Here is a 13,002-nt window from a genome sequence, read left to right on the forward strand (position 1 = left end):
AGCCTGAGCAGCAACCTCAGATCCCTCCGCCTCCCTATCCAAGCAGGGCTGCGGACGTATACACACCCCCTTCCTAATAACGTCACCATTAAATACCCCTTGTTGAGCCAAAATGTGTGCATTCGTGCTTGTTAGAGACTTCTCTCTGTGGGAGAGGAATAATCAAAACATCCCCGCTGCCCATATCATATTTGTAAGATATTCTAGTTGCTGATGTTGGTCTTTTGTTGTTGTTATTGTGTTTGCTGTTGTTTTTGTCTCTCTGTCTTCCTTTTTTCCTCTTTCTATCCCCTCTTGCACCAAATAATATAAATCAATTTAATAAAGTCAAGTACAAATAAGGCAACAACAGAAGTATCCCATGCTTCTCTTTTGTAAAGTAAATTTGTACAGCCGATGTGGACGTCTACATCAACAATATGATTTGCCTGAGAAGCTGGACAGGACAAAAATAAAAAAATATATACGTATGCTTAAAAGAGAAACTGTTTATTATATACCGCCCAGACCTGTCATCCCTCAACAAGCGCAGCGAGATTGTATCAGCATGCCGTCACAGAAGGAAACACCTCCGAGGTAACACATGAGCCAATCACCACGCTCCTACGCCTGCCTACGCCTGCCTGTACCTACCCGTTCTGTGCCCTATATAAACCATGGCATGTGAATGCTTCTATTAAAATCTCCTTATGATTGAGGAAAACCCTCATGAAACAGGCCTGTAGAGATGAAGTAGTCTTGTGATTTTTTTCCCACACATACTGTATATATATTGCGCTCTACCACAGTATCGAGCACTATTTTTTGGATAATCTAAGACATATACATACACACACATATACATACACACATATTCCTGAGGGAACTCTCCTGAAGGAATCAATAAAGTACTATATATATATAAATAAATAAAATATTTTGGTACCGGTACCAAAATTATTTTGATACTTTTCTGTACTTTTCTAAATAAAGGGGACCAAAAAACTTGCATTATTGGCTTTATTTTAACAAAAAAATCTTAGGGTACATTAAACATACGTTTCTTATTGCAGTTTTAAAAAATAAAACAGTGAACATACAAGACAACTGGTCTTTTAGTAGTAAGTAATTAAACAAAGGCTCCTAATTTAGCTGCAGACATACGCAGTAACATATTGTTTCACTTTCCATTCTATTATTTTGTCAAAAATATTATGCACCAAATGATAATATAAATACATTTAATAAAGTGAAATACAAATAAGGCAACAAGAGAAGTATCCTACGCTTCTCTTTTGTAAAGTAAATTTGTACAGCCGATATGGGCATCTATATCAACAATATAATTTGCCTGAGAAGCTGGACAGGACAAAAAAATAAATAATAATGATATTTAAAAATTCTAATTCTTATTAAACAATATTTGACTTATATTGATGGGACTCTAAAGATTAGAAAACATGTATTGTAATGGTTATGAAATTGAAAAATATCAAAATGGCCCCACACGCTTTGATTGTGGCAACATTTTGGACACCCCTGGTTTAGCCATTAGAGAGAGTAGAACTCCATTTCCCATGATGCCACACGTAAAGCCTGAGCAGCAACCTCAGATCCCTCCGCCTCCCTATCCAAGCAGGGCTGCGGACGTATACACACCCCCTTCCTAATAACGCCACCATTAAACACCCCTTGTTGAGCCAAAACTTTCGCATTCGTGCTTCGTTAAAGACTTCTCTCCGTGGGGGAGAAATAATCAAAACATCCCCGCTGCCCATATCGTATTTCAATGCCCCCACCCCCTAGCAGCGCCATCACTGTGCTCCGGGCAGACCTTTTTTTTTTTTTTTTTTCAGCGTCCCCCGCCATTACAGAAATGCGGCATGGCAGCGGTGAAAAGACGCAGTGGAGGCGTCTAGATTTGACGGAGAAGTCACACCGAAAGACGGCTTTCCAACTCCCCAACCGCGTCGACGACAAACCTATTTGTGTTTTTAAAGTCGCAAAAACGGCGTCATTAAACAGGAAAAAAGACACGCCAGACCGACCTCGTTGGTTACAGCGAGAGAAGCCACAAGCATGGCCGCACTTCCCTACAATTTAGCCCCCCGCTCGACAACCAAGAAGCCCCGTGAAACATACAAAACATCCACTGCTGGCTTATTTACCTCCAAAACGCAGCGTATTTGGGGTGATTTGAGGACAAATAGAGCGAGTGAGGCGCTCCACGGCGGAGGAAGGAGTGCGTGTGCGCGAGAGCCCACGTGGTTTGTGTTTGTTCGCCACAAAATTCAAACGAATCCCCACTCAACGTGACAAATATCACATTTAAATGCGTCCTAACGAGCATTGGACACCTTACGTGCTGCTTTTTGTCCCCGGCGGACAGGTCGTGCTCCGCTCACAACACGTCGCCTCGTTACCCCACGCGTGTGTGACTTTTACGCCAGTGGACTGATAACAACAACCCACGCGGATTTACACACCTGCAAAGACCCCCGATCACTTCTTTCTCCGTCTTCCGGAAGTGTGGCAAAGAGGGCACCTTCTGAGCGGGTACCATGAAATATTCCATGCTCACTCTCCAGTTTTGGTATCTCCAGTCCTCTCCTGTTTCCCTTCCAAAAAAAAAAAATTGATGAAAAATAAAAAAGTAGTAATTACAAATGCGGCGTTTTAAAACTCCCCGCCCTAAGGTGAGCTAATGAAAAATAATCCCTTCGGTTAGGAGGAATGTAGTTAGAGTTGTAATGTTACTCCACTTCCAGCTGATGGGGTTCCCTCGTTGTGTGTGGCGCTCTACCTCGGCTCCTTCTCAGCCCCGCCCCTTCTGCTTTCTCCCCTTGCATGGTGTGTGTGTGTAAGTGTGTGTGTGTGTGTGTGTGTGTGTGTAAGTGTATGTTCTTGTATTTCTACCCTTCTTGAGACATCAGCAAGGAATAGTACCTTCCATATGAAGCGTGTTAAGACCGAAATCATGGTCCCAATACGGAAAAGCATTACATCTAATAGAGAGCCAAATACCAGAGTCTGTGAACATTGCTCCAAAGTCAGGACTTTTTGTTGATTTAATGTGCACACAAAAGTAAACATTGACAGGTGCAAAGGCAGCAATATGTGATAAAACAAGACGGCAGCTAAATAAGGACTTCCCTATTCATCCCCGAAAAAAAGCCACCAGGTGAACAGCTGATTTTACGACTTCCGGCGCTGATGTAAGACTATACTTGCCAACCTTGAGATCTCCGAATTTCAGGGGATGGAGGTGTGTGTGGGGGGATGGGGGTATATTATATATATATATATATATATATATATATATATATATATATATATATATATATATATATATATATATATATATATATATATATATATATATATATATATATATATATATATTAGGGATGTCCGATAATGGCTTTTTTGACGATATCCGATATGGTCTAACTCTTGATTACCGATACCTATATCAACCGATACATACAGTCGTGGAATCAACACATTATTATGCCTAATTTGGACAACCAGGTATGGTGAAGATAAGGTCCTTTTTTAAAAAAAAATTATGAAATAAAATAAGATAAATAAATTAAAAACATTTTCTTGAATAAAAAAGAAAGTAAACCAATATAAAAACAGTTACATAGAAACTAGTAATTAATGAAAATGAGTACAATTAACTGTTAAAGGTTAGTACTATTAGTGGACCTGTAGCACGCACAATCATGTGTGCTTACGGACTGTATCCCCTGCAGACTGTATTGATATATATTGATATATAATGTAGAATATTAATAACAGAAAGAAACAACCCTTTTGTGTGAATGAGTGTGAATGAGTGTAAATGGGGGAGGGAGGTTTTTTGGGTTGGTGCACTAATTGTAAGTTTATCTTGTGTTTTTTATGTTGATTTAATAAAAAAAACAAACAAAACAAAAAAACAATAAAAAAAACCCGATACCGATAAAAAAAACGATACAGATAATTTCCGATATTACATTTTAAAGCATTTATCGGCCGATATCGGACATCTCTACCAAAGACTATAAAAAATGGGACCCGTTACCTCCCTGCTTGGCACTCGGCATCAAGGGTTGGAATTGGGGGTTATATCACCAAAAATGATTCCCGGGCAGGGCCACCGCTGCTGCTCACTGCTCCCCTCACCTCCCAGGGGGTGATCAAGGGTGATGGGTCAAATGCAGAGAATAATTTCGCCACACCTAGTGTGTGTGTGACAATCATGGGTACTTTAACTTAATATGTGACCATAGGGATACTTGCCAACCCTCCCGATTTTCCCGGGAGACTCCCGAATTTCAATGCTCCTCCCGAAAATCTCCCGGGGCAACCATTCTCCCGAATTTCTCCCGATTTCCACCCGGACAACAATATTGGGGGCGTGCCTTAAAGGCACTGCCTTTAGCATTCTCTACAACCTGTCGTCACATCCGCTTTTCCTCCATACCAACAGCGTGCCGGCCTAGTCACATAATATATATGGCTTTTCACACACATAAGTGAATGCAAGGCATGCTTAATCAAAAGCCATACAGGTCACACTGAGGATGGACGTATAAACAACTTTAACACTGTTACAAATATGCGCCACACTGTGAACCCACACCAAACAAGAATGACAAACATATTTCGGGAGAACATCCGCACCGTAACACAACATAAACACAACAGAACAAATACCCAGAACCCCTTGCAGCACCAACTCTTCCGAGACGCTATAATATACACCCCCCGCTACCACCAAGCCCCGCCCCCTCCCACCTCAACCCCGCCATCTCCTGAATTCGGAGGTCTCAAGGTTGGCAAGTATGACCATAGGATAAACAAATACACTACGGTACTAAGACTATAGTGGCCATTAACAGTTAGCTTCTACAGCTGGGTTGCCCTAAGTGCAGCACAGGGGCCCATCTCTGGTCCGTGACTCGTTTGTCATCGGCCTTAAGCACATTACAAAAAACAAAAAAATTTAGGTCTCATTTGCACCCCCGGTGGTGAAATCTATCAAAATTAGGGTGGTCCCAAAAAGGAGGGATTTTTCAAATTGACTGCGTGTCGGTTTTAAAAGTGCTCCCCCTCTGGTCAACATATGAAATAACAAGTGTGTGTAAAGATTTGAAGTGCTCCCCCTCTGGCCAACATATGCAATAACAAGCGTGCGTAAGAAATTGAAATGCACCAAAGTTAATTAAAAAAAAAAAAGTGTATATAGAGACATACTGTAATAACTTGAAGTAAATAATGAAGATTAAAAACCAGTTACAAAAAAATAAAATAACTAAAAGCTTACCTTTTTTTATATTTGCATAGTTTGTACATATTATTAATGTTGTAAATACAAATATTCATATATCTAGAAAGGGTGGTCCTAAAGCGGTAGGTATTTTTCAGAGGTCTCAAGAAGGTAACAAATACAAGAATGTGTGTGTGAGTGTGTGTGTGTGTGTGTGTGTGTGTGCAGCTGATCGGGTGGCTTTCAAGGCGGGAAACAGCTGGTCGGAGTCACACTACCAAAAAGCCTCCTTCCGCAGAGACGAGGCACTGCATGTAAACAAAGGACTATACTGGCTGCTGCTCTAGCACAGTAGTGACTCTTTACTCTGCCTTCAATGCTGCTTTTTCCTACCAGTCAACAATGAAAATAAAAAACATGTAGTGTGCGAATAATTTGGGATTTTGGGGGTAGGGAATGGTCATAATCTTGAAAAAAAAAATTAAGAAATTCATAAAGCCATCATTCTTAAAGTCCTAAAGTACTCACAAAAAGTTAGATTGCTGGTGACTGAGAAGCAATCCAGTTTTCATACGGGGGAGGACATTTCAGTACAGCCTCCGCCAGCGCAAAATGTCAGGAGTATTAGGCTAAGTCTACACTAAGCCGGATAACCCCTTAAACCAGGGGTGTCAAACATACGGCCCATGGGCCAGATCAGGCCCGCGAACCGGTTTTATCCGGCCCGCGAGAAGATTATGGTAAGTACAGAAATTAGCTGAAATTTTTGAATGAAAGAAACTTCTCTTCTAATTATGTCCACTGTGTGTCGCAAAAGCAATTATTTGTATCCCCATGACTTCAGAGGGGGCGGATAGAGGATAGAGGACTGGGGACACATTATCTGGACACACATAAATATGCTGAAATAACATATATCCCCTTCTAACTTCATGTGTGATTCATGAAATGAGTCCAAATTCACAGGTTTTGTTGTAGGTGATTCTACATATGTACAGAATAAACCACATGATGTTAGTACATCAGTTGAGGAAAATGAGTAAACTACATAAATATCATGCTGTAATTTGATTTTGATAATACTATTTATTACACTGCAAAATGTCAGTGTTCAAAAACAAGAAAAAAAAAATACAAAAATTAGGGGTATTTTATTTGAACTAAGCAAAATGATCTGCCAATAGAACAATAACATTTGGCTTGTCAAGACTTTCCAAAACAAGTAAAATTAGCTAACCTCAATGAACCCCAAAATACCTTAAAATAAGTATATTCTAACTAATAACTGTATTACTATATGAGTACGTATTTTGTATTGTTTCATTGAAAATAAAACAGCAACGTCCATTTGGCTGTCATCTGTTTTAATTATGAGGCAATTGTAACAAAGTCATGATTTTTTTTTTCATACTTGAAATAAGAAATTATTACTTTAAAAAAGTAGTTTTATACTTGAGTGTTGATGACACAGCTTTGCAACAGTTGATATTCTAGTTTCAAGCATGTTTTAGTCAATATAGGTCATAAAATCTCAGCAACAAGCTATAATATCTTACTGATATAATTTAGGACCAAAACCCTTAAAACAAGTAAAACACTAACATAAAATCTGTTTAGTGAGAAGAATTATCTTATCAGACAGAAAATAAGCAAATATCACCCTTATTTGAGATATTTAATCTTACTTAGATTTCAGTTTTTGCAGTGTACATCTTCTGATAGATTACAATTTTACACCAATGAGAGCATTTTAAAACCCTGCCAGACTCGCACCTATTTGACTGATGAACATTATCACATCATTTATTCAGAAATTATAAATCACGACAAATGAAGACAGACTACTAAGAGCAGCAACATGTAAATGTAAAAAAACCCACATTATGATTTGTATGTTTTCATATTTTGCTTGTTCTATTTTTAAACAAAGGAAACAATTTGAAGTTGTCTTTATTTTTACGTTATGACATGATTTTACCAGTCCGGCCCACATGGGAATAGATTTTTGTCTATGTGGCCCCTGAGCTAAAATGAGTTTGACAGCCCTGCCTTAAACGAATAATTATTTAGCCTAAGCCCCGTTTTAGCCACACTAAACAATCGTTCAAGGTTCCCCTCCTCTGACAATTTTTTACATGGGTAAGTGTGCCGTGTATTTCTTGAATCTCCGGCTCTTAGCTTTGTATGGACTCATTGATCGTTTACAAACTGACTTCAGGGAGGAAGTGACGCTAGAAAGACTGCGCCCCACACAGGAAGTGACGTCAGAAAGGACGCGCCACAGCCAGCTTCATAATAAAGCGGTTTTGTAACTCGGAGCTAACCACTGGAAATATGGAGGCGAGTCATCCAGACATGCCCGTGTTTCTCCTTCTTCTACATGTACAGACGCTTGTGGAAATCACACATGAATACCTGAAGAGAGAGCGATTGCAGCTATTTGGGATACAACACTTCTCAGACGGGAAGAGAACTTTCGAATGTCCAGGTCAGCTGTGATTCTACTTAGCGAAAAACTTTGTCCATTTGTCGAAGAAGACTCAACGAGAATGCGGGCTCCTGTGGATGTGATAAAAAAGGTAGTGTGTGCTTCGTATTACCTGGCCGTCGAGGGAAGACTAACTACGGAAAACGGCGAATGCATTTGGACTGGCAAAGCAGACTGTATCAGTTATTAGTTACACCTATTCCTGACTGCTTATTCATTGTAAATCTTATCGATCTTTGTTGTTGTTGTTGTTTTTATCCAATTGATTTTATTGTTTTGATTTTGTACGGTGTCCTTGAGTGCCCAAAAAGGCGCCTTATAAGTAAATGTATTATTATTATTATTATTATTGTCTGCCATGTATGTCGCAGACTCAACGTCTAGGTCCAGAGTATATAAAGTCACCAAAAACGAATGGACAATGAAGGTGAAGGCAAACCACCTTGTGTGTGTGTGGACAAGGATAAGATTAGGTGGGATTTACCCTGGATAACCTTAGCTTAGTGTAGAAGGGGCCTAAGTCTGAAGGAAGGAAGAAGGAATACTTTTCACTAGAGATAGGTTGATTGGCAACACTAAATTGGCCCTAGTGTGTGAATGTGAGGGAGAATGTTGTCTGTCTGTGTTGGCCCTGTGATGAGGAGGCAACTTGTCCAGGGTGTACCTCGCCTTCTGCCCAAATGCAGCCGAGATAGGCTCTAGCACCCCCCGCAACCCCGAAAGGGACAAGCGGTAGAAAATGGATGGTTGGATGTCCCGATCAACATTTTTGGCCTCCGATCTCGATCCAATACTTTGACAATACGGTATGGAACTGAAACGGTTTTATAGCAATTAACTAAAATTAAAAAAAATCTTAATAAAGCTTATCTTATTAAATATGCTAGTTTTGTTGTAAATCAGATGATGCATTTGTGGTATTGAATGCTACATAGCTAATGCACAACAACTAAACGAAAGCAAAAACTATTATTGGCTCCCATTTATGCAAAACCAACTTTTCTTACCTATTGGTACCTGTTTTTGTGTATTTGGGACCTGCATAAGTCCCGAAAATTTGACATCAAACCATAGAAGCATGGAAAAGATATTTATAAAACAATCTTGCCTTCCTTCATACATATTCTTAATGAGTTGTTTGGAATTTGCACAAGGTATGTCATTTTTCCCGTTGGTGACGTCAGCAGGTATCTCCATATATGGTAAAGGTTTACCCAAAGACCATCCTCCATTGTTGCCATTTCTAATACAAAGTAGCATATAGTTCTAACTTATATCTGTCAGTTGACCTGCAGTGGAAGCACTAAGAACTACAACATGACTGACGGGGAGTGGAGGCACGTAAAACTGCATATCCTGAAGAGACAGTCAGAAAGTGGCTTGAAGACTGTCTGTAAAACATAATGTATGCAAAACTTTGACCAAAGAACCACCATCACATGTAATGTAGATGACAAATAAGTGGTTTAAATGTAAAAAAAACCCATCTAAATATGACCCCTTTAAATCATTTGGGTTTTGCCCTGAAAGCCTTCCTGTATCCACAGGCGTACTCCCTCACTAAACAATTACGATATCACTACATGCACTCAGGAACACTTCAGAAAACCTCTGTCAGTAACTACAGTTAGTCGCTACATCTGTAAGTGCAAAGCGAAAGCCATTTATCAACAACACCCAGAAACGCCATCGGCTTTGCTGGGCCCGAGCTCATCTAAGATGGACTGATGCTAAGTGGAAAAGTGTTCTGTGGTCTGACGAGTCCACATTTCAAATTGTTTTTGGAAACTGTGGACGTCGTGGCCTCCGGAACAAAGAGGAAAAGAACCATCCAGATTGTTATAGGCGCAAAGTTCAAAAGCCAGCATCTATGACGGTATGGGGGTGTATTAGTGCCCAAGGCATGGGTAACTTACACATCTGTGTTAGGCCTTCAATGAGATGGTGACTTGTCCAGGGTGTACCCCGCCTTCTGCCCAAGCGCAGCTGGGATAGGCTCCAGCTCCCCCGCGTCCCAGAGAGAAAGACAAGCGGTAGAAAACGGATGGATGGATGGGCATCCAGAAAGTATTCACAGCGCTTAACTTTTTCCAAATGTTATGTTACAGCCCTATTCCAAAATGGGGACGACCCAGGACATGGTGAAGAGATTGGCACACATGTGTTTGGGCAGTTTTGCCCATTCTTCTTCGCCTATCACCTATCAAACTCCATCAGATTGGATGGGAAGCAATGGTTTTCATCCAGGATGTCTCTGTACATTGCTGCATTCATCTTAGTCTAATCAGGGAGGAAACCAAGAACCCGATGGTCACTCTGTCAGAGCTACAGAATTCCTCTGTGGAGAGAGGAGAACCTTCCAGAAGGACAACCATCTCTGCAGCAATCCACCAATCAGGCCTGTACGGTATAGTGGCCAGACGGAAGCCATTTGAGCCTGAAAGACTCTCAGACCATGAGAAACAAAATTCTCTGGTACGATGAGACAACTATTGAACTCTTTGCCGTGAATGCCAGGCGTCATGTTTGGAGGAAACCAGGCATCGCTCATCACCTGGCCAATACCATCCCCACAGTGACGCATGGTGGTGGCAGCATCATGCTGTGGGGATGTAAGTTGCAACATCACTTTTAGGTGTCATGGAAACAAATGTGTTGGTTTTTTTGTCTTATTGTTTAGCCTTGCAATGTAATTGGATGGTAAATGTGTCTGACTATCAGGCCATGAAGTCATACAACTGGATGCACATCTCCCTCTTTCACTGAAGTGGATATCTTAACACTAAACTAGGTAAAAAAAAAAGAAAAAAAAAGTTTGTGATTATTAGAATGTCTAGAAAATATAATTACAAAATTATTGTAGAATGCATGCACCAACTTAGATTTTTAATTTGTTATGTATGTGTTGTAGTTTTCCATTGTTGGTGAGGGTTCTAGTCCAAATGGCATATGTACCTTGCACAATACATGGGGACATAGCTCTTCACCAACGTTCACATATTGTGAAAAATACTTATCACGACTAGAAAAATAATGTACGTGAGAATTTGCAAGTTCTAAAGGTTTGGACCAGATTTGAGCAATTCCTGTTGTGGTATTTCAAGCCCTTCCAGTAGCAGTATTTGAATCTGTGCCTCTCTGCTTTTCAAATGAAAGGAACTGCTTTTTGGAGTACACTCTACTGTATGTTATTTCCGATGCCTACCACTAATCTGGGTTCTGCCAGCATGCCCTGGGTCTTCCCCAAAGTTTTCATCCTGTTAAATCTTTTGTTGCCCAAAATATTTTGATTCATAAAAAATATGATTGCTGTGTTGACATTTACAGTTATAGAGCTTTGTAAGCAATCACAGTGCAAATTAACCCTTAGTTGTTATAGTGGCGGGCCGTGCGTTTCCCACCTAGGCCTTCAGTGATGTACGACTTCAATAATAACCTCTCAAAATACCCTAATTGTTTTCACCACATGACCACTGCTGGGGAAATACTATGCAGGAACACATCTACGCCCTACTGTATATTGAAACACATCAACAGTGTACAAAACTGGTTATTTTCTGGCGCATTTAAAAATCAACTAAAACGCATCAGCACTTAAAACATATCTTATATGGTACTGTCAAAATTAAAATTGCAAAAAACATTAAAAGTGAAAAAATAACATTTGAACTCACAATTTATTGAACTTATTCAACGCCGTATAAGGCAGTGGTACCCCTCGTCGTCGGCTTATTCGAGTGGAAATGGCAAGCATTTCCCCGTTTCATCACCAGAAAAGCTGAGCCGAGATAGTCTCACAAGATGTAGTTTCTCTTTAAATATCCTTCTTGAAAATGGCCTTGCAAATATATATCTGCCACCTATTCAACGTTTTGTTCTCCTTCTCTGGCTACGGCGCAACACTTCCCACTTCCTGCTGAATTGAAACTTGTGATTGGATACTCACTTTGGAATGACAAGTGAGTATCCAATCACAGTCTCGTTAACATCAGGTTACCTAGATAGGCTACTGTCAACAACTTGTGATCTGATTGGCTATCGAAACTGTCTATCAACTCTATGTATTCTCAAATTAATCCGCTAACGGTCCCGATGAGCATACTTGCCAACCCTCTCGATTTTCCCGGGAGACTCCTGAATTTCAGTGTCCCTCCCGAAAATCTCCCGGGGCAACCATTCTCTCGAATTTCTCCCGATTTCCACCCGGATAACAATATTGGGGACGTGCCTTAAAGACACTGCCTTTAACGTCCTCTCTCACCTGAAACCTTCACCCCTTAACAGCCGCATTCTGTCCAGGCATCCGCTTTTCCTCCATATAAGCAGCGCACCGGCCCAGTCACATAATAATGTAGCGTTGGACGGGTTTGACAATGATCTTTACTCGAAGATGTCAAGAAATGCTGACACGTATGATCAATTAACTGGTTTAATGATAATGCAAGGCATACTTGGTCAACAGCCATACATGTCACACTGAGGGTGTCCGTATAAACAACTTCAGCACTGTTACTAATATGCGCCACACTGTGAACCCACACCAAACAAGAATGACAAACATTTCGGGAGAACATCCGCACCGTAACACAACATAAACACAACAGAACAAATACCCAGAATCCCTTGCAGCCCTAACTCTTCCGGGACGCTACAATAACATCTACGGCTTTTGGAGCTCAGTGCACAACTGCACACACATCAAGAAGGAGACGAAGCAGAAGAACGAAGAAGAGACATGGCGACGACGAGTAAAAAGAAGAAATACGCTTGCAAGTTCCAAAATGATTGGAAAAAATAATTTAATTTCTTTCAGAAAAGCTCGAAGGGGAATGCTGCCTGCACCTCAACCCCACCCATCTCCCGAATTCGGAGGTCTCAAGGTTGGCAAGTATGCCGATGAGTATCCAATCACAGGACGCGTAAATGTCACGTTCAACGTGAGGACGGCTAGAAGTCCTTACTGACAACAAATCGTGATCTGATTGGCTATCGCAATTGTCTATCAACTGTATGTGCCCGATCACACAGTGCACGGACGCCCGCATTGTTGATACTGAAGGCCTCGGGCAGATTTGGTACAGCATGGCAACATAAGCTAGCTGAATTCTGATTGGATACAAACTAAAACATCACTGGAACGAGCATAACATAACATGAAGAGAATATGAATACTTTGAGATATTTAGTGAAAGTAAATGAAATTTTTTTTTAATCTTTAATAATGATCATGATTTTTGGTTATGTTAGGCCAGCAGAGAAGGTCTTGCTGGCTTTGACG

The 13,002-nt window shown here is 40.5% G+C and overlaps 1 protein-coding gene across 10 annotated transcripts in view; it reads right to left on the minus strand.

The window, feature by feature from the left end:
• Nucleotides 1-13,002, minus strand: part of tfap4 (transcription factor AP-4 (activating enhancer binding protein 4)) — a 77,790-nt gene that overhangs the window by 16,750 nt on the left and 48,038 nt on the right. For 4 of the 10 annotated variants that reach the window (XM_062036923.1, XM_062036924.1, XM_062036920.1 and 1 more), the window contains one exon: nt 2,466-2,597. The exons of 2 other annotated variants lie outside the window; for them this stretch is intronic. In XM_062036923.1, coding sequence (XP_061892907.1) covers nt 2,466-2,554 — 89 coding nt within the window. In that variant the 5' untranslated portion in view covers nt 2,555-2,597. 4 more of the 10 variants (XM_062036925.1, XM_062036927.1, XM_062036928.1 and 1 more) reach the window with 4 other exon arrangements.

This window comes from Entelurus aequoreus, linkage group LG25, assembly GCF_033978785.1.
Source record: "Entelurus aequoreus isolate RoL-2023_Sb linkage group LG25, RoL_Eaeq_v1.1, whole genome shotgun sequence".
Taxonomy (NCBI): domain Eukaryota; kingdom Metazoa; phylum Chordata; class Actinopteri; order Syngnathiformes; family Syngnathidae; genus Entelurus; species Entelurus aequoreus.